This window comes from Microcebus murinus, chromosome 14 (assembly GCF_040939455.1).
Source record: "Microcebus murinus isolate Inina chromosome 14, M.murinus_Inina_mat1.0, whole genome shotgun sequence".
In the NCBI taxonomy this organism is placed as follows: domain Eukaryota; kingdom Metazoa; phylum Chordata; class Mammalia; order Primates; family Cheirogaleidae; genus Microcebus; species Microcebus murinus.
In genome coordinates, this window is record NC_134117.1 from 51,944,781 (window position 1) to 51,971,784 (window position 27,004).

General features: G+C 47.6%; 1 protein-coding gene across 4 annotated transcripts in view; it reads left to right on the forward strand.

Moving 5' to 3' along the window:
• Positions 1–27,004, forward strand: part of HK1 (hexokinase 1) — a 78,581-nt gene that overhangs the window by 30,593 nt on the left and 20,984 nt on the right. For all 4 annotated transcript variants that reach the window (XM_076010062.1, XM_076010061.1, XM_012762655.2 and 1 more), the window contains exons 3-7: positions 14,920–15,068; positions 20,081–20,200; positions 23,029–23,124; positions 23,730–23,829; positions 23,943–24,126. In XM_076010062.1, the coding sequence (XP_075866177.1) occupies positions 14,920–15,068; positions 20,081–20,200; positions 23,029–23,124; positions 23,730–23,829; positions 23,943–24,126 (649 nt within the window). The remainder of the gene's footprint in view (positions 1–14,919; positions 15,069–20,080; positions 20,201–23,028; positions 23,125–23,729; positions 23,830–23,942; positions 24,127–27,004) is intronic.

The following is a 27,004-nucleotide window of genomic DNA, read 5'->3' on the forward strand; positions in this document are numbered from 1 at the left end:
AGCATATTATGGGGGTACAAATGTTAAGGTTACGTATATTGCTCATGCCCCCCCCCCTTGAATCAGAGTTTCAAGCGTGACCATCCCCTAAACGTTGCACATCTCACTCATTGTGTTTGTATATACCCATCCCACCCACCCACCTGCCCGGCACCCAATAAATGTTATTCCTATGTGTCCACTTAGGTGTTGATCCATCAATACCAATTTGCTGGTAAGTACATGTGGTGCTTGTTTTTCCATTCTTGAGATACTTCACTTAGTAGAATAGGTTCCAGCTCTATCCAGGAAATAGAAGAAGTGCTATTTCACCATTGTTTCTTAACTCAGTGGCGTCTTAAATGCAGTGACATGTGTGACAGTATGCTCATGTTGGGAAACGCTGTCATGGAGTTTGTGGAATTGGCACCAGTAGCCTGGGCCCCATGTCTTCTTTGAGTCTCTTTCTTCTCTAGTGCTGACAGGGCCAAGTGTTTCGGGCCTCTCCAGAGCATGGACTAGCATTGAGAACAGAAGGAGGAGGAGGAGGAGAAAGAGAGACCAAAGCCCTGCACCACGAGGGCCCTCCCTGGGTCTGTCTGCCTGCACTCAGGCTCTCTCCCTGCCTTCTACCCTGTATTAATTTCCTAGGGCCGCTGTAGCAAAATACCACAAACTGGCTGGCTTTGAATAACAGAAATGTGTTTTGGAAGCTAGAAGTCCAAAACCAAGGTGTCACCAGCGCCATGCTTCCTCTGAGACCCTTGGTAGAATCCTTCATTGCCCTTTCCAGCTTCTGGTGGTGGCTGACAATCCTTGGCATTCCTTGGCCTGCAGCTACGCCATTCCAGTCTCTGCCTCTGTCATCACGTGGCCTTCTCCCTGTGTGTCTCTGTCTTCACATGGGGCTTTTCTCTAAGGATATCCTCTAAGGGTAAGCCCTCCTATTGGATTAGGGCTTACACCAATGACCTCATCTTAACTTGATGACATCTGCAAAGACCCTACTTCCAAATAAGGTACCAGGTACCAGGGGTTAGGACTTCAATGTAGTATCTTTTTAGAGGACACTGTAACCCATATCACATCCTATAGCCCCTCTCTCTACGGCTCCTCTTAATATTTATGGGTGGGCTCAGTTCATGTGCTCCATACCCACAGAGACATGGCCGTTGATGCCAAGGACTGGGATAGCCGTCCCCCAGTCCAGTCCCTGTCCCTTTGTGACATGAGGTGGTTCCTTTCTTATGTCCCCCTGACTCTGGGCTCCTTTATTATCCAAGAACTAGGAGCTCTCCCGGAGTACTCAGAATTTGGGTCTCCTTAATAGCAAATCCATGGTGCTGTTCCATTTTTTGAAATGTTAATCACTGCTTCCGCTGTAGTAATTAGTCAGCGACAGAATTAGTGGCAATCCCAAACCACGGAAGGGTAAATTGAAGCTCGCCATGGTGGAGAAATGTCCCTGCCCGGTACGTGGTGGTGTGATTTTACAGGCAAAGGGGAAAAACCCTTTCCTTTCTCACTGACCTTGACTCTGGTGGACTGGACTCAGAAAAACTTCTGAAAACATACCTGATAACATAACATTCTGATACATATCAGCTCAATTTTTATTAGTCTTTTTCCTCTTTGGATTTTTTTTTTTAGTTGCTCTTCAGTAATCTATACATTAATTTAAAGAAAACTAAATCTTTTTTAAAGTAGTAAAGGTATGAATAATAAAGAAGGAAAATATTGAAGTCTTTTTTACACTGGTGACTTGGCTAAGTAGAATTCCCTCTTCAAAACTTCTGTAGGGGCCAAGAGAAAACTTTCTCTTTGCCCTCTGAAGTTTTGCTGAACAATCCACTTACAAAAGGCAGATTTATAGGACACACGGCATAGAGATTTATTAGGTCATTTATGAAATGTCCAATTTTGAACAAAAAGTGTGTAGTTTATTTTATCTCAAACAAGAAGCAGTACAGTTAATCAAAGTACGCGCCTAAACTATCGACACAGTTTTGCCATCTTAACAGTGACTTGTTCATGCCGGCAGCAAAGAAGCCTGGAGAGCAAGTGGCGACAAAATTGTGAAAGGTGTTTTCCACAGCTTGTTGATAATTGAATATTTTTCTTTGCAAGAAGTGGTCCAAAGCCTGGAAGAAGTGGTAGTCAGTTGGTGCAAGGTCTAGTGCGTACGGTGGGCGACAGTTTCCAAGTCCAGCTTCTGTAGTTTGAACACCATTGTTTCTTGCGACATGCAGTCTTGCAAGAGGATTGGCTTGTCTCTATTGACCAGTGTTGGCTGCTTAATCACAAGCATCCTCATCGTTTCATCCAACTGGTTGCGGTAGACATTCTCTGTAATCGATTGACCAGGTTTCATGAAGCTGTAATGGATAATACCAGCACTGGACCACCAAATAGATACCATTAGCTTTCTTTGATGAATATTTGGTTTTGGACTGTGTTTTGGCACTTCATCTTTATCCAACCATTGTGCTGAATGCTTGTAATTGTCAAAAAGAATCCATTTTTCATCACATGAAACAATACATGGCTTGCCTTTATGTCGTGACAGCAAAGAAAAGCAAGCTTCGAGATGATTTCTCTTCTGATGCATATTTAATTCATGCAGTACCCAGCTTCTTTACCTTGCCCATTTATTTCAAATGGTCCAATATTGTTGGGATAGATATTGTTGGAATAGTAACATCAAACCTTGCTGCTAATTCACATGTAGGTTGAGATGGATTTGCTTCCACTATAGCTTTCAGCTCATCACTACCCATCTTGGTCTCAAAGGTTGCCAACGGCTCATTTTTAAGATTAACATCACCAGGACGGAATATCTCAAACCATCAACATACTATGCCTGTATTAGCCACGTCCTTCCCCAAACACTTTGTTGATATTTCGAGCTGTCTGCCCTGCGTTGGTTCCATGATGGAGTTCATATTAAGAAATAACACAAATTTTTGACTTATCCATTGTTTCACAGAAATTGCTCTAAAAAAATTTTTAGTGATAACCACAAGCCAAAATGAGTGTTTGAAAGGAGGATGTATCTTCACAATAATAAAAAAAGAAGTGTCAAAGTGAAATGTTAGAGATATCATCTGTCAAATTTTGTACTTAAGGAAATCGGACATTCCATACTTAGTAATCTTTCTTTTTCTTTTCTTTTTTTCTTTTTGAGACAGACTCTCGCTTTGTTGCCCAGGCTAGAATGAGTGCTGTGGCGTCATCCTAGCTCACAGCAACCTCAAACTCCTGGCCTCAAGCAATCCTGCTGCCTCAGCCTCCCAAGTAGCTGGGACTTCAGGCATGAGCCACCATGCCTGGCTAATTTTTTCTGTATATATTAGTTGGCCAATTAATTTCTTTATATTTATAGTAGAGACGGGGTCTTGCTCTTGCTCTTGCTCAGGCTGGTTTTGAACTCTTGACCTTGAGCAATCCGCCTGCCTCGGCCTCCCAGAGTGCTAGGATTACAGGGGTGAGCCACCGCGCCTGGCCTTAGTAATCTAATATTAACACGTACAGGGGAGAATCACAGAGTGATTACCCAAATATTCCAGTAGGGCCCAGAGGGATAGAGCCTATTTTCAGAGGGGCAGGGGAGGTGGAGAATATAGGTAATTGTACTGCGGGGCAATAAATGGTTACCAGGGAGAATGAATGGAAGGTGAACAGAGATTAATTGCCAGTGGTTCTCTTTGGAAATTGAATGAGCCTGAGAGACAGACATTATCTTGTGGTGGTTACATTTTTCAGTCTACTTTTCTGCAATAGCTAATGAGAAACAATTGTTCTCCTTGGAGCGTCTGTGTGGTCTTTATGTAGATAGGGGGAAAGTATCTTTCAGCATTGATTATTCTATAAGGGGCCTTTAATTCAAAGTACTCATTATACCAGGGAGCCTCATTTTGGGGTGAAGTATTTTGGCTTTCTTCAGCACCCAGTCTCTTGGGAACAGCTGTCTCTATGTCTGGCCTTCCTCAGTTGGGAAGCCTCGTTCCCTTTTTTTCTCATTTTCTCATTTATCTCTAAGGTTATCATAAGTACCAATTAGATTATAAGGTTTTTTGTTTTTTTTTTTGAGACAGAGTCTCGCTTTGTTGTCCAGGCTAGAGTGAGTGCCGTGGCGTCAGCCTGGCTCACAGCAACCTCAAACTCCTGGGCTCCAGCGATCCTACTGCCTCAGCCTCCCGAGTAGCTGGGACTACAGGCATGCACCACCATGCCCGGCTAAGTTTTTGTATGTGTATTTTTAGTTGGCCAATTAATTTCTTTGTATTTATAGTAGAGACGGGGTCTCGCTCTTGCTCAGGCTGGTTTTGAACTCCTGACCTTGAGCAATCCGCCCGCCTCGGCCTCCCAGAGAGCTAGGATTACAGGCGTGAGCCACCGCGCCCGGCCAGATTATAAGGTTTTTAAGGGTAGTATTGGCTATTTCATTGTTCTTAGCATAGTCTTTACCCAAAAGAGAGGTTTTTACCTAAAGGAGAAGCAAAAAAAAAAATACCGTGTTTCCCCCCAAATAAGACAGGGTCTTATATTTATTTTTCCTCAAGAAGACACCCTAGGGCTTATTTTCAGGGGATGTGTTATTTTTTTTTTTTAAGTACGGTACAACAATCTACATTTATTCAAATATAGTCAAGTCGTCTTCTTCTGGAACATCATCATAACTCTCCAAACCCCGAATTCCATCCTGAATTTCTTGCTACTCTATTTCCTTTAGAACCATTGGCCCCAATCTCTCATGTCCAGCAATAGAGCTCTCATTAAATGAGCAGCTCTCATCCATGTAACCTGCTCATCGTCTTTACCACTCCTCGACGAAATGCAGACGAAATGCATGGGTTGTGCAGATACGCTGCGTAGCCACGCCCATCACTAGGTCTTATTTTCGGGGTAGGGCTTATATTGAGCAAATGCTTAGAAATCCTGCTAGGGCTTATTTTATGGGTAGGTCTTATTTTCGGGGAAACACAGTATATATATTTGCTAGAAGCTTGGATGTGCCCATTATCTCTGTTCACTCAAAGCAGAACGATTCACAAGGTGGTCACAGTTATTTTAGGGCCCTAAATAGACCTAGTATTGCTTTCCAGCCAAAGGAAGGAAAATATTTCCTTTCTCTTCCTGAGACATTTGGGCTGTTTCAGTTTTCGTATCTGGGAAGATTGTTGGGTTTGTTGAACGTTCTCTCCATCTGTGAAATCTCCTGAATGTCTGGTGTTCTGCTTGGGTTTTTGACAAAAGATGTCAGGTTCTCATCTGGTAGTTGGCTTGCACACGGGAGGGCATGCCTTTGTATCACACATGCGGAGTTCATTCGCTAAGCTGGACTGAGGTAGGCATTTCATGTGGGCAGAGTGCTTATTTGCCCTGTACTCCAGCACAGCCCCGGACTGGAGAGACATCTGTCCTGTGTTTGTTTTCCATTATTTGCTAGTAATGAGTTGACTGTCATTATTAGAAAGTGGAGGGTTGCTAGGGGCCCTTCAGATGTTTTGTTTAACGAGCCTTGTCTTGAAGAGTGGTTCTCCTGGCTTCGGTGGAAATGGGAGTTGTGGGAAGAAGCCACACTAAAAGGGTCCAGTAGCAGGAAGGAAGGTTTGGAACCAGAGATTTGAAGAGGAAGTTGGAAGGAAGCCCACTGCTGCAGAAAGAGGCTGAACCTGAAGTTAAAGGAAAAAATAAAGTAAAAATCCAGAACCCTGGATAAATCTCTGGCTCTGGCATGTATTATCTGTGTGATCTTGGAGAAGTCACCAAGCTTCTCTGAGCTTCCATTTCCTCATTTGTCAAATGGGCATGATAATCCCTGCCCTGTCTGCTTCACGAGACTGTCACCAGGATCAAATGAGAGGGCTTTGGAAACTGCACGCTGCTGTAAGAGACACAGTGGGTTGTCTTCATTATCATCATCATCGTCACTATAATTTAATAATTGACTTAGTAAGAATTCTCTGGGAAGGCCTTTCCTAACCAATGTGGACAAAGGACCCCGCTTATCAGGCCTAAATGTGTAATCCCAGTCCCTGGAGGAAGGATCCAGGGTTTTCAGAACTCTCCAGCATCTCTGTTATGCGCTAGGTAAAGGAGGCAGAGTGCACAGGGGCTCTGTCTCACCCCTACTCTGGCACCCCACCCCCGAGCTAGCCATACAGAGTGTCGGTGAGCCACAGACTGCAGCTCTGGTCCCTGTGCAGTGGGCTGACTAGAAACCACAGCTGTGAATCAGGGAACTGACTTGAGATGGAAAGGGATGATGACAGATCCCTTCTGTTATGAAGGGCAAGTAGGTGTTTGGGGGATCCATTCCCTAATACAGATTATTGAACTCGGGAGCCTTCTGTTGTAGCTAAAAGAAATCTGAACTGAAATTAGTTCTAAAAAAAAGGGGCAATTTGATGTTCCCTTTTTTTTTTTTTTTTTTTTTTTTTTTTTTTGAGACAGAGTCTCACTTTGTTGCCCAGGCTAGAGTGAGTGCCGTGGCATCAGCCTGGCTCACAGCAACCTCAATCTCCTGGGCTCAGCGATCCTACTGCCTCAGCCTCCCGAGTAGCTGGGACTACAGGCATGCGCCACCATGCCCGGCTAATTTTTTGTATATATATTTTTAGTTGGTCAATTAACTTCTTTCTATTTTTGGTAGAGACGGGGTCTCGCTCAGGCTGGTTTCGAACTCCTGACCTTGAGCGATCCGCCCGCCTCGGCCTCCCAAAGTGTTAGGATTACAGGCGTGAGCCACCGCGCCCGGCCTTTTTTTTTTTTTGAGACAGAGTCTCACTTTGTTGCCCAGGCTAGAGTGAGTGCTGTGGCATCAGCCTAGCTCACAGCAACCTCAATCTCCTGGGCTCAAGCAATTCTGCTGCCTCAGGCTCCCGAGTAGCTGGGACTACAGGCATGTGCCACCATGCCCGGCTAATTTTTTCTATATATATTAGTTGGCCAGTTAATTTCTTTCTATTTATAGTAGAGATGGGGTCTCACTCTTGCTCAGGCTGGTTTTGAACTCCTGACCTCAAGCTATCCTCCCGCCTTGGCCTCCCAGAGTGCTAGGATTACAGAGTTGGGAAGTGCAGTTGTGAGTTGACTTCTTTATCCAGGGACGGACTTGTCTTTCTCTTACTTGTTCAGTCAGCCCAACTTTCCTTTGTGTTGGCTTCATGCCTGGGTCACCTCTCCCCTTGCAGTGGCAGAGGTAGCCCCTGTTGCCCAGACTGACATCTCAGCTCAGAGCTGGGCTCCCAGTGCAGAGCAGGCCTTGCTCCCACAATGGGTTTGGCAAGGGCCACGATTGGCTGATTTGGGTCATATGCCCATCCTGAATCAATCACAGTGGTCAAGATGGCTGACTCAGGATGCACCTGGATCACGTGCCTTGATCACGTGCCTGGATCTTGAGCAGGGGCTCAGCCCCACCTCCCACCTCATGGGCCAAAAATAGGAGGGCGGTTATCTAAAGAGGTGCTAGACTTCTGACAAAGCTCATAAAAATCTTGTTGCCCTTACCAGAAGTCATGCCTTGGTGTCCTTTGCCTGGCAGAGGCTAAGACCAGAGAGACCATGCATTTGATCCAGGCATTTACTATTGAGCTGGCAGCAAACATTGATTGATTGCCTCCTGTCTACAGGACTCAGTCCTTGGGGGAGGGAGGTAAGCCTGCCAAGTTGCCTTTGCCTTCAAGTTGCTTATCACCCAATTGAGGAAGATAAGATGTATATACATAAAAAATAATGAGCATCACAGTATTTGCCAAGTATGAGGGAAGGGAGGGGTCACTCTGGTCTTGCCATGGGTGTGACCATGAGTGAATCATTAAGCTAGTTTGGTTGAAGCTTCCTTATCCATAAACTGAGAAGGTGAATTAATATTTGTGCGATGTTTCCTAAGCTGCAAATGTGATTTTTGGAAGAAGAGGAATTGCTATTTCTTTTAGCAGCCACAAAGCACACCTTCAAAGGGAGCCAGGGTCACTGCTCAGGGAAGGATAAGGAGCTTAGCAATCCCCCATGCAACCTCCTCGGGGGCTATTTATCAAGACTCCGCTTAGATACATCAGCCACCACTTGCAGGTGTGTGAAGTGTCCAGTTTTGTCCTGGCATCTCATGGCCACCCTTTCTTCCCTGACGCTAACTCCTGGGGACCCTGCTGATCTGTGCCTGTTCAAGAAGGGAGCAGTGGAGACCTGGAGTGGGCAGACAGTAGCAGGAGGCTGAGATGGGCGGGGGTCTTTCTGGAGTGTGTAATTATGGACAGCTCTGTGTGCCTTAAGACCAGGCTCCTCCCAGATCTGCAGGCAGCAGAGGTCATTTCTCACTTACCCTGTTAGAAATATTTCAGGTCCCAGTTCTCCAAAGGTGCCACCTGAAACCTGACCCCTTCCTAGGTGAGGGGCTAAAAGCTCTTACCTGTTCTGTGTTGACGCCAACACTACCTAAGCAAGAGTTCCTGGCCACCATCCCCAGGGACCTGCTTTCTTTTTGATATATCTGATAATGAGACTTTTGATTGGGCTGGTAACTGAAAAATTTCCCTTGCTTTATTTTAAAGTTATGAGAGAAAGCCAGTGTAAAACATGCAATAAATGTTTATTTAAACATTAAAACAGTAAATAAATTAATTAAATAAGAATAGTACCAAACAAAAAATACCCATCATTTCATCTCAGCATAGCATTTACTTTTGTGCCTGTTATTTCCCTGTGCACAAGTGGTTTATAGTTGTTTACCAGGTTGAGCTTTTACTCTCTTCCTTAAAGAACAAAGCAGAACAAAACCAAGAGCTGCAAGGAGTCATGGATGTTGAAGAGCCCCAGAAAAGAAACATAGCCATCTCTGGTGTGCTGAAGACTCCTCAGATATCATCCTTGTCCCTGAGTTCTATCTAGGAAGCAGGTTTCATGGTTATGAATTTGAGTTTGGGATTCAAATGCTGGCTTTGCCACTTACTGGTTGTGTGCTTGGGCAGGATATCTAGCTCTTCTCTACTTTTACTTGCTCATCTGCAGAATGGGCATCATGACAGTACCTACTTCATAAGGTTGAGTGGATTAAGAATAAAATGATGCACAGAATGCACTTGGTGATTGGCACAGAAAGGCCAGTTGAATGTTGGCTGCTGGTAAAATAAAGTCTTTCTGATATTCTAGTGACTCACCTGCCTGAGAGGAGCCACTGCATACAAATTTAGTTTTTTAACTTGGCAGTAGTGTAAAGTGCCATGGGGCTAGGATTCTGATGGGAACCCAAAGAAAACCCTATGCTGATTTGAACAGCGCATGAAGTCAGGGCCAGCGTTTTTACCAAATCTATGATACTTGCTTCCCAGAATGCTTCCCGGCATTCTCCCTTGTTCTCCTTTTTTTGGACCATAGAAATTAAAATCAGTAGTGTCATGTGATATATCCATATAATGGACATTATTCAGCCATGGAAAGGAATGAAGTACATTCCATGGTACACCATGAGTAAACCTTGAAAACATGATGCTAAGTGGGAAGAAGCCAGTCACAGAGGACCATGTATTGTATGACTCCATTTATATGAAATGCCCAGATGGGGAAACCTATAGAGATAGAAATTACAGTTGGTGGTTGCGGGGGTGGGGTGGTGGGGGGGTGGGGGGTGGGGGGGTGTAGGGAGGTTGGGAAGAAATGAAAGGTGACCGCTAATGGGTATAGGACTTCTTTGGGGATGATGAAAATTTTCTAAAATTGGATAGTGATGATGGTTGTACAACTTTGTAAATATCCTGAAAACCACTGAATTGCATACTTTAAAATGGGTAAATTGGGCTGGATGCAGTGGCTTATGCCTGTAATCCCAGCACTTTGGGAGGCGGAGGTGGGGAGGATAACTTGAAGCCAGGAATTAAAGACCAGGCTGGGCAACATAGTGAAACCCTGTCCCTGCAAAAATAGCTGGGCGTGGTGGCGTGGGTGTGGTGGTGCCTGCCTGTAGTCCCAGCTACTCAGGAGACTGAGGCTGGAGGATCACACGAGCCCCCAGACTTTGAGGTTACAGTGAGCTATGCTTGTACCACTGCACTTAAGCCTGAGCAACAAAGGGAGACCCTGTCTGAAAAATAAAATAAAATGAAATAAAATAAAATGCATAAATTATACCTGAATTATATCTCAATAAAGCTGTTATTAAGAAAACCACCCAACTGATATGTTAAATAATAAGAAATATACATATTGGTGTCTGCCCTAAGTTCCTGGCACAAAGCTCCTAAAACCCTGTAATTTCCTGATCAGTAGGGGCACTAGGAGAATCCTTTGTTCTATTATTTGGTCTTTGACCCTGGTTCCTGACACAGAGCTCCTAAATCCTTTGGAATTTCCTGTTCTAAGGCACTGACACTAGATAGCCTTAGGATGAGGGCTGGTTGCCAGGGGAACCAGCCCTACAATTAAGAGGGTTGGTGCTTTCAGCCCTGCCCCCATGCAGGGAGGAGGGGGCTGAAGGTTGAGCTGGCTAACCAGTGGCCAGTGGTTTACTCTGTTGTGCCTATGTAATGAAGCTTCCATGAAAACCCAAAAGGCCTGAATTCCCAGGGCTTAATGATAGCTGAATGCGTGGAGGTTCCTGGGTGGCACACCTGGAGAGAGCATGGAAGCTTCTCGCACTTCCTCCTGTGCTTCTCTGTGTGCATCCCTGCCATCTGGCTGTTCATCTGTAATATCCTTTATAATAAATGGGTAAATATAAGTAGAGTGTTTCCCTGAGTTCTGTGAGCCACTCTAGCAAAGTAATCATACCCAAGGAGGGGTTGTAGGAACCCTGCTTTCTAGCCTGTGCATGGGACTGAGCCCTCCACCTGTGTGATCTGATGCCATCTCCAGATAGATAGTGTCAGAATTGGATTGAATTAGAGGACAGACACCAAGCTGGCTGGTGTGTTCACTGTTGAATCCGCTGCAGAATTGATTGCCTGCTTGGTGTGTGTGGGGAAAACCTGCACACATCTGGGGTCGCAGAAGTATTCTGTGTTGTGGGAATAGGGAATAGGAAAAACACACTTTGGTTTTTCCTCTGTGTCCCACACAATGGCATAACAGGTTGGTGCTTAAGGAACAATAAGCAGGGGTGCCTTGTATGAATGAATGGACCACGAATCCCTGTGATCATGCAGCCCCAAGCACTTATTCACCTGTCCTGGGTACCAAGGACAAATGCAAAGAATCCTAAATTGTGGTGCTTCCCTCAAGGAACCTAAGAGAGATGATAAGAAGAGTGAAATTCTGTGAGAGTCCTTGGTTTGTTCTTTCATTCCTCTACGTCTTCATTAATTCTGCAAGTATTTATTGAACTTTCACTGTATGCCAAGACACTGTTCTAAGTTCCAGAAATATAGCAATGTGTCAGAGTTAACAGCTTGGTGGAGTCAAATGCAAAGATAAGTCGGCTTTATAAAAGAGAACACTTTTAACAACCTACTTAAAAAGAAAAAATTAAAAATCTCAATGGACCCAGAATAGCTAAAACACTCTTGACAAAGAAGAACAAAGTTGGAGGACTTTGACATCCCAATTTCAAAATTTACAGCAAAGCAACAGTAATCAAGACATTGTGGTCCTGGTATAAGGGTAGACATATATAGAGATCAGTGGAGCAGAATTGAGAGTTCAGAAATACACATACATTTATGGTCAATTGATTTTTATCAAGTGTGCCAAGACTATTCAGTGAAGGAAAGAATAATGTTTTCAGCAAATGTCCAGGGACACAAGATATCCACATGCAAAAGAATGAAGTTGGACCCCTACCTCACACCATATATAAAATTAACTCAGAATAGTCAGGTGTGGTGGCATGTGCCTATAAGTTCTATCTAATTGGGAGGTTGAGGTGGGAGGATCCCCTGAGCCCAGAAGTTTGAGACCAACCCAGGCAACATAATGAGATCCCATCTCAAAAAAAAAACAAACCCCAGTTAACTCAAAATGGATCAAATGCCTACAAGTGAGAGCTAAAAGTAATAACACTCTTAGAAGAAAATATAGATGTGAATCTTTGTGACCTTTGATTTGGCAATGGATTTTTAGATACAACACCAAAGCACAAACAACAAAAGAAAAAAATAGGTCAATTGTACTTCATCAAAATTAAAAACTTTAGGGCTTCAAAGGACACATTAAGAAAGTAAAAAGACATATCACAGAATGGGAGAAAAATATTTGCAAGTCATATATCTGATAAAGGACTTATATTTAGAACATATTAAAAAAATTCTGGTGGTGGCTCACACTTGTAATCCTAGCACTCTGGGAGGCCGAGACGGGCGGATTGCTCAAGGTCAGGAGTTCAAAACCAGCCTGAGCGAGACCCTGTCTCTACTATAAAAATAGAAAGAAATTAATTGGCCAACTAATATATATAGAAAAAATTAGCCGGGCATGGTGGCGCATGCCTGTAGTCCCAGCTACTCGGGAGGCTGAGGCAGGAGGATTGCTTGAGCCCAGGAGTTTGAGGTTGCTGTGAGCTAGGCTGACGCCACGGCACTCACTCTAGCCTGGGCAACAAAGTGAGACTGTCTCAAAAAAAAAAAAAAAAAAAAATTCTTACAACCCAATACTAAAGGCAATGCAAATTTTTAAAACGGACAAAGGATCTAAATAGACATTTCTCCAAAGAAGACATACAAATGGCCAATAAGCACATGAAAAGGTGCTCAGCATCATTAGTCATCAGAGAAATGCAAATCAAAAGTGAAAAGATGGACAATAACAAGTGTTGATGCAGAGGGGAGAAACTAGAAACTTCCTACATTTCCGGTGGAAGTGTAAAATGGTACATCTGCTTTGCACAACAATGGTAATCCCTCAAAAGATGAAACATGGGTTGCATTTGACAGGGCAGTTCTACTAGGTATATACCCAAGAGAAATGAAAACGTGTCCAAACAAAAACTTGGACACAAATGTTCTTGGTAGCATTATCCAAAATAACTAAAAGATGGAAAAGATCAAATTTCTATCAGTGGAAAAATGGATAAATAAAATGTGATATAACCATACAGTATAATATTATTCAGCCATTAAAAGGAATGAAATACTAATAACATGCTCAATAACATGCTTAAAAAGATTTTGCTAAGTGAAATAAACCAGTCACAAAAGGCCATATTCTGTATGATTCCATTTATATGAAATGTCCAGAATAGGTATATGTAAATCTATAGTGACAGAAAGTAGGTTAGTGGTTGTTTAGGGCTAGGGGAGATGAGGGGCTTGGGAGGTGATAGTTAAAGGGTACAGGGTTTCTTTTCTTTTTTCTTTTTCTTTTTCTTGTCTCATTCTGTTGCCTAGGCTAGAGTGCAATGACATCATCATAGCTCACTACAACTTCCAACTCTTAGGCTCAAGTGACCGTCCTTCCTCAGCCTCCTGAGTACCTGGGACTACAAGCATATGTCACCATGCCCAGCTAATTTTTCTGGCTTTTATAGAGATGGGGTCTCTGTATTGCCCAAGCTGGTCTCAAACTCCAGGCTCCAAGTGATCCACCTCAGCCCCCCAGAGTGCTAGGATTACAGGTGTGAGCCACCGTGCTCACAGGTGTGAGCCACTTTGACATTATGAAAATGTTCTAAAACTAGTTGTGGTTGCGTAACTGAATATACTAAAAAACCATTGAATTGTATACTTTAAATGGGTGAATTGTATGGCATGTGAATTAGATTTCAATAATGCTGTCGCAATAAAATAAGATAATAAAGGTCTTTCCTTAGGAAAATGAGATGCCCCAAAGCAGTCTGGCACTTACTGCCACAGGACTGGGGGGGCTGGGGGGGGCTTGGTGTACCACTGGGGCTCAGGGAGGTAGAGGTAGCTGTCATCCCTGGTGTGATACACATTGGGACAGTGGGGATATCACCTTGACATCATGAATAAAGCTAGCAGATTTTAATTGACATGTTTGGGAGCATGTGCAAGGGTAACTAATGAGATACAGAGTAAAGAATGTTTAATGTTGGCTGAATGGTTGGAACCTGCCCGTAGCCACCTCCCTTGGTGTGCTGTTTGGTGGTCTCAGTGTACAGTGTCTCAGCGTCTTGCTCTGTCCCGCTGCGGACGCCCAGGTACTGCACAGTGGGCTGAGGGAGGTCTCTGTAGCGAGCCAGCTTACTTTTATGTATGTGACCAAGAGGGACTTCTGTCAAAAGCATTCTCTGGGTGGAAGCAACGCAAGTGTCCACCAGCGGATGAATAGATAAACAAAATGTGGTTTATTTATACCATGGAATGTTATTCAGCCTTAAAAACGTGTGAAATTCTGATACATGCCACAACATGGATCAACCTTGAAAAACACAATGCCGCGTGAAATAAGCCAGACACAAAAAGAGAAATACTGTATGATTCTACTAATATCGTGGCGGTTACCAGGGACCGTGGGGGAGGGGAAGTGGGAGTTGTTGCTTAACGGTTATAGAGTTTCTGTTTTGGAAGGTGAAGAAGGTTTGGAAATAGTGGTATCTGTTGGTTGCACAACATTGTGAATGTGCTTAATACCACCGAATTGTACACTTAAAAATGGTTGCAGTGGTGAATTCTATGTTGTATGTATTTTACCACCACAAAAAACAACCCTGTGCAGTAAGTGGAGCTCTGGGCTGGCTTTAATTGGTGTCTGAGCCGACACACAAGGAACCCACGGCCTGACATGGGCTTCAGAGGTAGAGTTTTCTGAGTTGAAATGCTACGCGATTTTTATTCATGGATAGCGGTGCTGTTTTTGAAATGGGGTAAGGAACTGGAGAAAGATGGGCTGGGAATTTGAACTTAATTCAGTACTTCTGTTGCCCTGAAGTTGGAAGTGCAGCAGGAGCAGGCAGACAGGGCCTGGACCCTGCCTAGAAGTGGGCATGGCATGTGACCTTCTCCTAACACTGGAATCTGATGTGATACCTGTTGTCTCCCTGAACAGAAAAGGGAGATTTCATTGCCTTGGATCTTGGTGGGTCTTCCTTTCGAATTCTGCGGGTGCAAGTGAATCATGAGAAAAACCAGAATGTTCACATGGAGTCCGAGATATATGACACTCCAGAGAACATCATGCACGGCAGTGGAAGCCAGGTGGGTCCCAGCTCCTTCCGGGTCAGCCCCATCGGGCCTCGCCCCCAGGGCATCTCCTGGGAGCAAACCTCAAAGCGCTGGTGTCCTGAGCCCCTGGAAGAGGGTTGCTGGAAGGAGCCCGTCATAGCTGCATACAGAAAAGGGACTCCGGGGTGCAAAGACGGGACAGCCTGAGTGGGGGCTGGACTGTGCTTGAAGACATGCCCCCCGTCGGGGTAAACTGGCACAGTGGGAGTATCGAGCCCGTGGGGAGGGAGGCCCACAGCTCTGTGGGGTGAATGCACTGATCCCCTGAGGATGCTGGGCTTGGTTCCCCAGCACGGGGTTAGTGGAGCCCTTGGGCAAAAATCCCTCTTCCGTAAGGTCATTGGCCTCCTCACCTGCTCCCCAGAGGCTCCAGCCTTGTCAGGCAGGAGGATTTAGGGTTCACAGCTCTGGGCTAATGGGGGGGGGCCCTCGTTACCTGATTTAAAATAGCGTTGTGCAAGCCCTTGGCACAGAAAGCAAAGAAAGCAGGGCCTTGCCAGGAAAATCACCCCCTTCTCTCACGCGTGTGTGGGGCTCAGCCCCTCCAGGGCCCCACCCTCCAAGGGCTTCCTTAGTTCCCTGCCCGAGGGGCGTGCGCATGCCCAGGAAGGGCCCGTCCACCTGCTTCCGGCCATCCGGTTGTGGCAAGTGGTGAGTCCCTAGCACACTGAGGACCCTGTGGCCCTGAAGGGGCTTAGGCATCCCCCCTCAGGATTTCCGTTGTTTCCAGGTCCCTAAGCCTGTCTGGAAGACATTGGGGGGGAGTTCTCTTCCTCTCTCCTGTAGACGCTGTGGCCTCCCCAGTCATGGCTGCTGTCCAGGGTGCGTACTCAGAGCTTGCCAAATGTTTGCTTTAGGAAGGGCGTGTTCTCAGCGAGGTTTGTGACTAGGTTCTCCGGGGAGCCCATTTGTTCTGGGGTGGATTTTGAGATGAGACCCAGGAGTCTTCTCTTGACTCCACTTTATTCCTGAGTTACCGTGGGTGGGAAGCCATCATCCTTTCCTTATCCGAGGGACAGGGCGAATCCTGGCCTTGAACCTGCTCCCTGGGGTTTGGGTTCAAAGCTTTTCAGTCCGTGTCACAGTGAGCATTGGCAAGGAGCACTGTCACTAGAGCAGGTGAACCACTTTACAGTCAGCCACTGGAACCAGCCACGTCACTACTGATGGCCCTGCCTGAGACCCAAGTCACTGGGCTGGAGAGACTGGGCCACCCGTCCCTGCCTGCACGAAGGCCGCCCCTGGTGGGTCTCCTGGCCGTGCGCAGTTGGCTGTCATGTTGCTCCCCTCAGCAGCCTGGGGTCTGGCATCCTGCCCTTTTGATTTTGGCGGGTTGAGCCACCTAAGCCTGGTGCCTTCAGCACTGGGACTCTCACCCTGTGCTGCGAACATTCCCTGTGCTCTTTGGCTTCACCTTTTAGGAGTGGGTTTGTTAATTAAGGGGGTGCCCCCACAGGTGAACACTCAGCTGTGTTCACTTCCACAGTAACAGCCTTGCTGCTGCCCCCTTCATCTCAGCCTCTGCCCCATCTTCCCCTCTTCTCAGCCCCAGGGTCACTTTGTTTCCTGCTGTCTCTGTTTCCTCCTCGGCCCCCGTTAAGCAGTCTGAAAAGATGATGGTGATGATATAGCATGATTATAGAAAATACTTACCCGGTGCTTGTTATGTATAAGTGATGTAAGCACTTTGTATGTGTTAACTCATTCAGTCATCACAACAACCCTGTGGGGAGGTAGTAGTATTATTCCCTTCTCACAGATGGGGAAATTGAGGCTCAGCTGTTGGATAAGTAGCTCACACGTGGTGGAACTGGGATTTGAACCTAGGTGGTCCAGCTCCAGATGTTACAGTTGCAGCAGCTTGGAACTCCTAGGCTGGGTTTTGGCTTTGTCTTTATTATTTGTTTTTAATTTTATGAGGATGAGGAGAAGGGAGAGAGGGAGATGAGGGAGAGAGGATTGGAAGACAGGAATTGCCCCTCCAGAAGTTTGGGGTTAGGGTAGAAATGACGTTGTGGGGTCCATCTTGCTGGGGTCTCTTATCAGCCTATGGGGTATTCTGGCAAACCAGGGTCCTCATTTGGCCCATGAAGCGACTCAGACTCACTGATTATGAGCAATGGTGAGTTCTTGGGGTTTGATCACAAAGAATTCTCATCTTCTGTGATATGTGGGAATTTTAAAATAGAGAATTTTAAAATTTTCGAACTTTTTATTTGAAATAGTATTGAACTTATAGGAAAGTTTTGAGATAAGCACAGAGAGCTCCTATAGGTCCCCTTCATCCAGATTCCCTCATTGTTTTTTACAGAGGAAACTTTAATAATAATAATCTCTATTCAGATCTCTTATATACGCACGGTGCTTTGCACACGGGTCTTTGATCTGTGTCCTGCTGCTCCACTCCTCTCACACTGAAATTGGAAGCGTATCTTCCCTCTTTGAGTGACCGGAATTTAAAGTAGAAAATTACAAATCTTTAACTTTCTTTCAGTTCTTGCCCTTTTTATTACCAGTTTTCCCTATCATAAGCATTCTTTTTATATTTAACACTGTTAGAGAAAGATTTATTTACCATGTTTGCTAAAAGTGATGAGGCAGAACTTAATTGAGGGAGGGCCATGGACAGAGGTGCAGGGACCACGGCAGGAGGGTCTTGCATTAGGGAGAGAGATGGGACCCAACTCTCCTGATTCCCCAGTGATTAACTATGCCCCTTTCCGTATCTCTTTCTACAAATACACACACACACACACACACACACACACACACACACACACATACACACACACACATTTTCTCTCTCTCCCCTCAAAAATCTCAGCGCAATTGTAAGCGCAATTTTAGAAGCATGAAGCAACATTCTTGAAGCCTCACTTATTTAGTTTTGGGAATTTTGCAAAATAATTGTTTAAGTTCAGAGAGACTAAATCTGTGTGTATGTATTTTTAACATAATGAATATGTTGTCAGGAGAGAAAAAAAATTTTCTTAGACACTACCATTTTGAGTCTAGGGAGGTTGGGTAACTTCCCTTCCCGGTTGATCCCAGATGTAGGTCAGCCAGGGCCAGCTTCCTGCCTCCCCCGGCAGGCTTAGAGGCCTGGGTTGTGGGCACTCTGCAGAAAGGGCCCTTCTCAGTGCAGCGCTCAGAGACTTGTGTCTGGCCTGGAATTGGGGCTGGTTACAGACCCGGTCCATGTGAGCCTGTTTCTGCAGCCAGAGCTCTGCCAGCCGCTCCCTGCCTCTTCCTGCAGAAGCCTCCCTCCTGAGGCTGCAGGGGAGCCTGGAGCTTGCGAGTGCAGATGGCATGGGGCGCGAGGACCGACTTAGTAATGATGGGTTTGTATCCGTGTGAAATATAGGTCGCGGGGAGCTTAGCCGGGCTTCTCCAGGGGAGGTAGTCATGTGTCAACTCAGTCAAGGGTGCCACCCACAGCCAGAGTAAGAGTGACTCAGGGACAGAGGCTACTAAATCAAAATTGATCAGGTTTTCCATTAGCTTGGCAGCAAAGTCTGACTTTAAAGCTGGCTTCAGACACATCTGGGGAAAGATGGGAATGGCAGTAATGGCTTCTGGCCCGTTCTAATGGATGCCCTGCAAGGAAAGCCTTCAGACAGATGGCCTCGTCTGGGAGCAGGGCTGGGGCTGCTCCGTATGAGTGTGTTTGGTTCTTCCAAACACTGCCTTCTGGGCTCCAGGAAGCTCAATGGCTGTGTCAATCCCATAGTTAAGAAAGGTCAAGTGTTGTGACAGTCATGAAAAAGATAGAGAGGGTTACCTAGACTGTGGCGTGCCTGCCGGAAGAGCATGTGTATGCTCAGGTTGCATTAATAGAGGTATAGAGCTAAAGAAGGGAGGCTGTTAGTTCTACTAAGCACTATTCTGATTGGAACACATATATGGAATATTATCTTCAGTTCTGCTTACATTTTCGAGGTGACGGGACTTATTAGGGAGAGCCAAAAAGGTTACCTTAGAGGTAGTGAGCCTCCTGTCATTGGCAGTATTCTGCGGAAGCTAGGGAGCCACTGTTCTGAGCTCTTTCTAGTGGATTCCTAAGAGGTGAGTGCACCTAATAAATCAAAGATATTGTGTCTTAGAGCAGGCAAGCTTAAGATACAACCCAGTAAATAAATTTCGGTATATTCCTGTCATGATGAGAAGGAATGGTCTGTAAAGACATACAACCACGCAGAAGACTCTCATGCATGGAATATAGAGTGAAAGAACGCGGACACCCAAGGGTGCACACTGTCCTATCCCCATTGAGCTACCATAGATAAACAGGCAAAACTAGTGGAGGGTGCTGAAGTCAGGGCAGCTGGCAGGTGCCCCTGTGGGGCTGGGTGGCAGCGGTCGTGACTGCAGGGGCAGGAGGAAGAGGGTGTCTGGGTGCCTCTAACCTGGTCTAGGCACTGGTGGGTGCAGCCTGAGAGAACCCAGAAAATTCTACACTTAGCATGTATGTACTTTTTTGGGCATGCCTATTATACTTCAGTAAAAAGTAAAAATATGGTAGTCTGAGGATTGCTAAGTCGCTCCACTGGGCTCGAGGCTGTAGAGTTGCCCGTGGAGTTTTTGGAATTTAGTTAGCAGTGTGGGAAAGGGCCAGAGACTCCTCCACCTGGGCGGCCGGTGGAGACCCATGACCTGTGCATTATGGAGGGATGAGCTGATTTTCTGTTAGTTTTACATTTTTCTCAGTACCCTAATGATGCCTGTTAGTGACTGCTGAGAGGCCAGTTCTATCTGAAGGTTTTGAAATGCTGTCCAGGAGCTGTGCTGGCCACGGGGTGGCTCTTTTTAAGTGGCTCTTCTCTGTGTTCACATGCAGCGCAGCTTTTCAGACGGGGCCACCAGGTCCCGAGAGGATGGGCACCCCGGCAGGTGTGCTCCTTCCCGTGTTCTCGGGAGGGGACCGGTTACGCTTCTTCCTGAAGTCCCCTTTGTCCCACCTGACTGCCCTCCCATGCTTCCTCCAGCTTTTTGATCATGTCGCCGAGTGCCTGGGAGACTTCATGGCGAAAAAGAACATCAAGGACAAGAAATTACCTATAGGATTCACATTTTCTTTCCCTTGCCGGCAATCCAGAATAGATGAGGTAAGGACATCCTGGGGTTATTGGGCTGCGCAGACACCCCGGGGTGGACAAGCCTGTGAAGCCTTTTTCTCCACCGCGTTTCCCTTTTGCTTGTGGGATGAGCTGCGTGGCCGGTATTGTTAAAGAAATGTTTGTAGAAATTGTGATGTCATGATGTAGTGCTTATTTTTTTTCTGTTACCTTGGTTATGTATGTATTTTTGGAGACAAATCATGGCATTGGTGGCCACCAGGTAGGGAGAGCCTTTTATTACAGTCGAGCAGGTGAAGGAAAGGAAGGTAGGTTTAATGGCGGTGGAGAGAGGGGAAGCCCTTGGCCAGAGGTGCCGTGGTTACCTGGAAGCCATGCTGGTTGCTGCGAATCTGGCCAGGGCTCCGTCCCTCAGGTGCCAGAGCCACCTCTCCACAGCGTCTGCTGGTCAGTGGCTCCAGCTGCACCCACCTTCCTATTTATCATTTGTTCATTCATTCATTCATGACTAATCGTGTGATAGCATTGAACCTCAGAGCACTGTAGCAATACAACATAAATAGTTGTAACCATGTTCTTCTTCTACGTGGAGAGACAGAAGCACAAACAACACACACCTCTCCCACGAATAAACTCCTAATATCAGGCATTCTGCTAATTGACATTATCGAGGGCCCGTCAGGTGCCAGGCTCTGAACGCACACAGTCTTCAAACACCTATGAGTTAAGCGTTTATGATTCCCTTTTCACAGATGAGGAAACTGAGGCTCAGAGGGGCTAAGAACCTGCCCCAAATCTCCCAGCCAAGAGAAGGCAGAGCCTGTGCTCATAACTAGTCCACTTTGCTGCAGGATAGTAGTGTTTGGGCACAGGGCACCTTCCACACTTGCAGGTAGCACCCCTAGGCTCCTTTACCCCTTTCGAGTGAGCACCCTCTCCTGGGCGCTGCTTCCTGCTGCCGGAGCCCTTACATCAGAATCAGCAAGAAGGGGTTTGAGAGCCCAGCAGGCCACAATGCAGCATAGACACCTCCCAGAATCACAGGGCTTAGGAATGGCAGATGCTGGACCAGGGCCCAGGCCCCACCTCCTGTCCAGTGCCCACCCTCCCTCCAACATCTGTGAATGCTTCTGAGATGCTCAGTCTGATCTTTTGTCCTTTCAGGACTGCTGTGGCCACAGGGAGACTCTTGCTTGGGTATCTGACACTGCTGCCCCTCCAAGGTGTTCAGATCAGTTTGGCCTCTAGCACGTCCTTCCCGAATCCTTTTGCAAAGCCTGTTGTCAGTACTCAGTTTCCCTCAGTTTTTGAGACCTCACACCCCGTGGTTGCTGGAGTGTGCATTCAGCAGCCGTTTGCAGAGCGCTGTCGCTGTGCCAAGCGTGGGCTCAGCCCTGGGAGAGAATGGCCCGCAGACGTGGCCTGCCCCCCAAAAGGCGCAGTCTTCCCAGAGGAAGGCATTGCAGGAGCAGGGAGAGAACGTCCTCATGGGCACAGGGGCTTGTAAGGGGAAGCAGATGTGCCTCGGAGGGGGCATTGTGGGCAGAGAAGGAGTCATAGGTGGGGACCCCACCAGCCAGCCTTGACCCCATCCCAAGAAGGCTTCCTGGGATGGACCAGGCCACCTGCCAGGGAGCCAGTGGGTCTGTCCAAGAGGCCTGCACATGCTCTTTCAAGGCTGGCTGAGACCTTCGAGACTGTCTACATCTAGGCCACCTCTTATTCTAGATGAGCAAAAGGAACTGCCCACAAGGAAATGGGCAGAAGGTGTGGAAACAGAACCGGGCTTCCTGATTTTCAACCCCGCCTTCTTCCCACAACTGTTTGGGAAGGAGGAGGGGAGAATTCAGGAGAAGAAACAAGAGTGTCCAGGGGCTTCTGCAGAGCCTGGCTTGGTCAGTTAATGCTGAGTGAAGAACCACAAGTTCTTCACTTGTGGCTCACCCTCAGTGCCTCCTGTAGTCGGTGTGGCTGTTACAGTGAGCAAGGGCAGTGCCTGTGTGGGCACGACCCCCATCCCCGGGTCACCCTGGTGACCCCTGGAGATCTTCAGGGTCTTCCAATGCTGTTACATTTGTAGTGACTTTCCCCAGTCAGAGAAAAATGGTCAAGCATTAATGCAATAATTATTTTTCTATTTTAGCATCTTTGATTATTTTAAAAAATTACAAAGCAACATGCAGAACTAGTGGAACAATAAAATTGTAAAGCAAAAAAGTAGAATTCCTACCCCTCCATATTACCAAGTGAGTCACCATTGGGTAGCTGTCCTTGATGTTTCTCCAAAAATACACAAACAGAGATGGGATCATACTGTACACATGGTAGAGTCACTGCTTACAAACGGGGGTCAAGTTCCGAAGTTGGTAGAGAGGCACACATCTCACATGGAGTCGGCACTGTCCCTGGAATGTCCAGGACCTGGCCCTTAGAAGCTCAGTAGCCAGAATTATCTTAGCATTCTGTCCTCTTTCCAATCTGGCTCCAGCTGTCTCTCCTTGAGGCTGTGCAAGCCGAGGTCTGGTTGGAAAGCAGGGTAGGGCGACCAGGGGTTTCTCCTGTTCTCTTTGTACGCGGGGTCTGGCCATGCAGTCAGATCGGCATGGCATGTGGCACTGCTGTTCCTGCAGCCACCTGCTTTATTCTGGTGTGACTTGGATATTGTGAGCAGGGTCCCCCTTCCCGTGGTACCCCCCAGAGAAATCCGTCGTGTGGGTGAACAGGAGAGGGAACAGGCTCTGGCTCCCTCACCCCGTGTGATCTGGAGGGAGCCACTCGGCCCCTGGAGCAGTGCCCAGGGCCCTGGGGTGCTGGAGGCCTCCCAGCCCGTGTCCAGCCCCGTCCGTGCTCCTTTGCAGGGCATCCTGATCACCTGGACGAAGCGATTTAAAGCCAGTGGTGTGGAAGGCGCAGATGTGGTCAAGCTGCTTCACAAAGCCATCAAAAAGAGAGGGGTAATTTCTCCCGGGCCCTGCTGACCCCGGCGCTCAGAGGGTAGGGGTGTGGGGAAAGGGCTGCGTCCTAAAGCAGACCGAGCCCCTCCCTGGGGGTGGGGGGACTCGGAGAGTGACACCAAGGTCTGAGGACCCGGGCAGGGGTCCAGTGAGGGTCCACAGCCTGGAATGTCAGGGGTGCTTCAAAGCTGTGTTCTCAGAAGTGCTTCTGCCCAAAGGACCCAAGGCTGGGGCAGGGGTCACCTCCTTGTGACAGGAGTGCTGTCACAGATGCAGCCTACCGTGCTTAGCACAGGGCAGGGGAGCCAGCCACACGCAGGCACGGGGACCTCGTGAGAGGTTTATGGAAGAATGTGGCTCCAGGAGTCAAATCCACTCCCCACAGACTCTGAAGCCAGGTAATTAAGGGAAACTGTGAGGTTTCCATGATTTAATCACTGCACTCTGATCCAATTAATTTGAGTACCAGCAGTAATGGGACCAGTACCGCCCACAAGGCGGGGTGGCTATGAAAATGAGAGTGCTTGTGCCAAGCTCTGCTAAGGTCGGTGATCTCTGCTCCCACGTGTGAATGGGCGGTGACACCCCGGTGCCCCTGTCCCCAGGACTATGATGCCAACATTGTAGCCGTGGTGAACGACACGGTGGGGACCATGATGACCTGCGGCTACGACGACCAGCAGTGCGAAGTTGGCCTGATCATTGGTAACGCCCACCCCCCAACCTTGGTGGCTGGTCCCTTCGTTCGGCCAGTGTTTCCAGGAGGCTCAGCCTCCGCTCGCTTGTGTGGTCTCAGCTTCTGATCTTGTCCCTCCAAGGCACCGGCACCAACGCGTGCTACATGGAGGAACTGAGGCACATCGACCTGGTGGAAGGCGACGAGGGCAGGATGTGCATCAACACGGAGTGGGGCGCCTTCGGGGACGACGGGTCCCTGGAAGACATCCGCACCGAGTTCGACAGGGAGATCGACCGTGGCTCCCTCAACCCCGGAAAACAGCTGTGAGTCCTTGGCCTTCTATTTTAGCCACAGAGGTGACTTAGGGGACATTTAAGGAAAGATTTGGGGTGAGAGAGGAAAGGGGCGTGAAGCCAGGTAATCCCAAGCGGAAAAGCCCATCTGGATTTGCATTTTTGTCATTCCTTGTGTGGTTAGATACGTGGCTGTGGAGTTTGTAGCTTAAAAGCACTTGTTAAATAATCTTCTCTTTGTTTAATTAACACGATGGTTGTATCTGTGTAAAACATTTGGAGACTTAGAGCATAGAAGCATTGATGCAGCTGGGTGAGGAGCTCACAGCGAACCCCTCCCCCGAGTGGGGGAGCAGGGCTGGAGTCGAGGGGGGTCTCAGGAAAGAAGACCAAGAGGTGGTTGGGAGCACAGGACCTTTGAGCCTCCTGAAGAAGAAAACAGCCTTAAAATTATCCCTTGCTGCACACACCCCAAATTAATGTTAGTGGTTCGAAAATGCCCTCCTTCCTCCCAAGTAAAGCACAGAAGCATTAGTGTAAAATAGGGTGCAAAAACTACATGACTGTATGCTATAGTCACTAGCCTTGCTGTTCAGGGTGAGAGAGGCCACGTGGAATGTGGGGTGTCACTGAGCCAGGGAGAGTGAGTGTCTGTTCACACAACACATTTATTGAGCACTGATTGTGTGCTGGGCTCTTAGGATCCCACACGGTGCCTGCCCTCCCAGGGCTTACCGTCCACACGGGGAGTGGGCCAGACACGCAGATGTCTGGCGTGCAGAGGAGGGGATGAGCATGGTGTAAGTCATGCAGACCTTAGGGAGGGTGGAGAAACTCCTTCCGTGTCAAGCACAAACAGATGAGTCAGACTTGATAAAGAACATCAGGCTTATACACAGACGGGTTGTTTTTGGACTTGGAGGCTCCTGGCTGCAGAAGTAGGAGAGCTGTCAATCAGGCTAGAGTGGGCATTGCTTTCTTGGGGCCACTGTTTCCTGAAGTGCATGCTCGTGTTTCTCTGTGAGGCTAGCGTGCGCTGAGAATTGGGAGTCCCTGCCTTGTCCCAGAGTGAGAAGCTCTGTTTCTATGAGGGATCCGATGTCCGGCTTCCTCTCTCCAGCCCCTCTGCCCCAGGCTTTAGATGTTCTTGCCATGCACCCGTTTCATGCTGCAGATTTGGTCCCGCCATCTTTCATGTTTAATTCTCCTTCTCCCTCACTCTTGTCTTCTTGGGCTTCTTGCTCTTCTGCTTTCACTGTTGTGGCTGGAATCTCACATCCCTTTTCGCTGTGATTCCTCGTCACATCCTTCATAATGCGAGGAGACGCCTCTGCACAGGACAGCAACAGCAGTGACCACAACAGCAAGCATGGGTGGCCAGGAGAACAACGCCCACCTGGGTGGTGGTGGAGCCACTACGTTTCTTTTCAAGGCAGCCCCCAAACACCTTTCCTTTCTGTTGCTCTGCCCGTCCACAGACTCTCTCAGCAGCTCTAGTCCTGGTTTGCCTGGACGTGGGCCTCTCCCTCCTTTTCTTTCCCTGGGCTTCCAGCCGGAGCAGACCAGCTGCCAAGGGGACTCCTAATTGACATGCACGTCCTTGCTCAAGACTCCCTGTGGCTGACTCTTCCCCTGTGCCCATCCCCCACCACGTCTCGGTCCTGCCCAGGGCGGCAGGAACGCTGTGGCACTGCCCCCGCTGGTGATCTGTGGTGGGAGGTGTCTGCGGCAGATCACGACTCGCTTGATTTCCCTTGAGCAGAGGAGGCGCCGGCACCAGCGCACGCTGCCGGTGCAGGAGCCAGTCTCCGTGGGCCTGGGCTTGAGGAGAAGGTGCGGGAGAGGTGCTGTTGGCTTGGTCTGATGCTCTGATGGGGGTTCTAGGGACTGGAGAGCACAGACCCTTGGCCTAGGGCCTCCTTTATCTGGAAAGGGAGAAGTCAGTATCTATTTGTGAATGGACATCACGTGGAAAAGTGAGCAGGTGATTCTGGGTGTCTCTAGAAGGCAGAGTGAGAAGCAGTGGGTAGAGGTGCCAGGAGGCAGATGTTCGCTCATCCTAAGCGGAATAACTTTTCTTATAGTCACACTGCCCAACAGGGACAGGCTGTCTAGGGAGAAGGACAGGCAGAGGGGATGGGGCTAGGTGGCCGCTGGCATGACAGTAACAGCTAGCATTGAGTGATATTGCCCACGAGACAGGCAGAACCGCACAGTGGTTAGAGCATAACCTCTGGAGTTAGATTTAACTGGGTCCAAAATGTGCATTTGCCTCTTGGTAGCTCTCTCTGTGGGCAAGTTCTGTAGCGTTTCTGCATCTCTGTTTCCTCACCTGTGAAATGGAGATAATGCTAATGTCTGCCGCATAAAGCTATAATGCAAATAAAATGTTTTTTTTAATTATTTTTTATTTTTAATGTTTTTGTTATTTATTTTATAGAGACAAGGTCTTGCTCTGTTGCCTAGGCTGGAGTGCAGTTCCATGACCATAGTTCACTGTAGCCTTGAACTTCTGGGCTCAAGCCATCTTCCCACCTCGACCTCCCAGAGTGCTGGGACTAGACAGACATAAGCTACTATACCCAGCCATAGAAAAGTTTTTTTGTGTTTTTTTTTTTTTGAGATAGAGTCTTCCTCTGTTGCCCCGGGTGCCCTAGAGTGCAGTGGCTTAGTTGTAACTCACTGCAACCTCAAACTCCTGGGCTCAAGCGATCCTCCTGCCTCGGCCTCCTTGGTAGCTGGGACTGTAGCTATTAGCCATGTTGCCTGGCTAATTTTTCTACTTTTAGTAGAGATGGGGTCTTGCTCTTGCTCAGGCTCTCAAACGCCTGGGCTTAAGCGATCCTTCCACTTCCCAGAGAACTAGGATTACAGGCGTGAGCCACTGTGCCTGGCCGCCGTACAAATT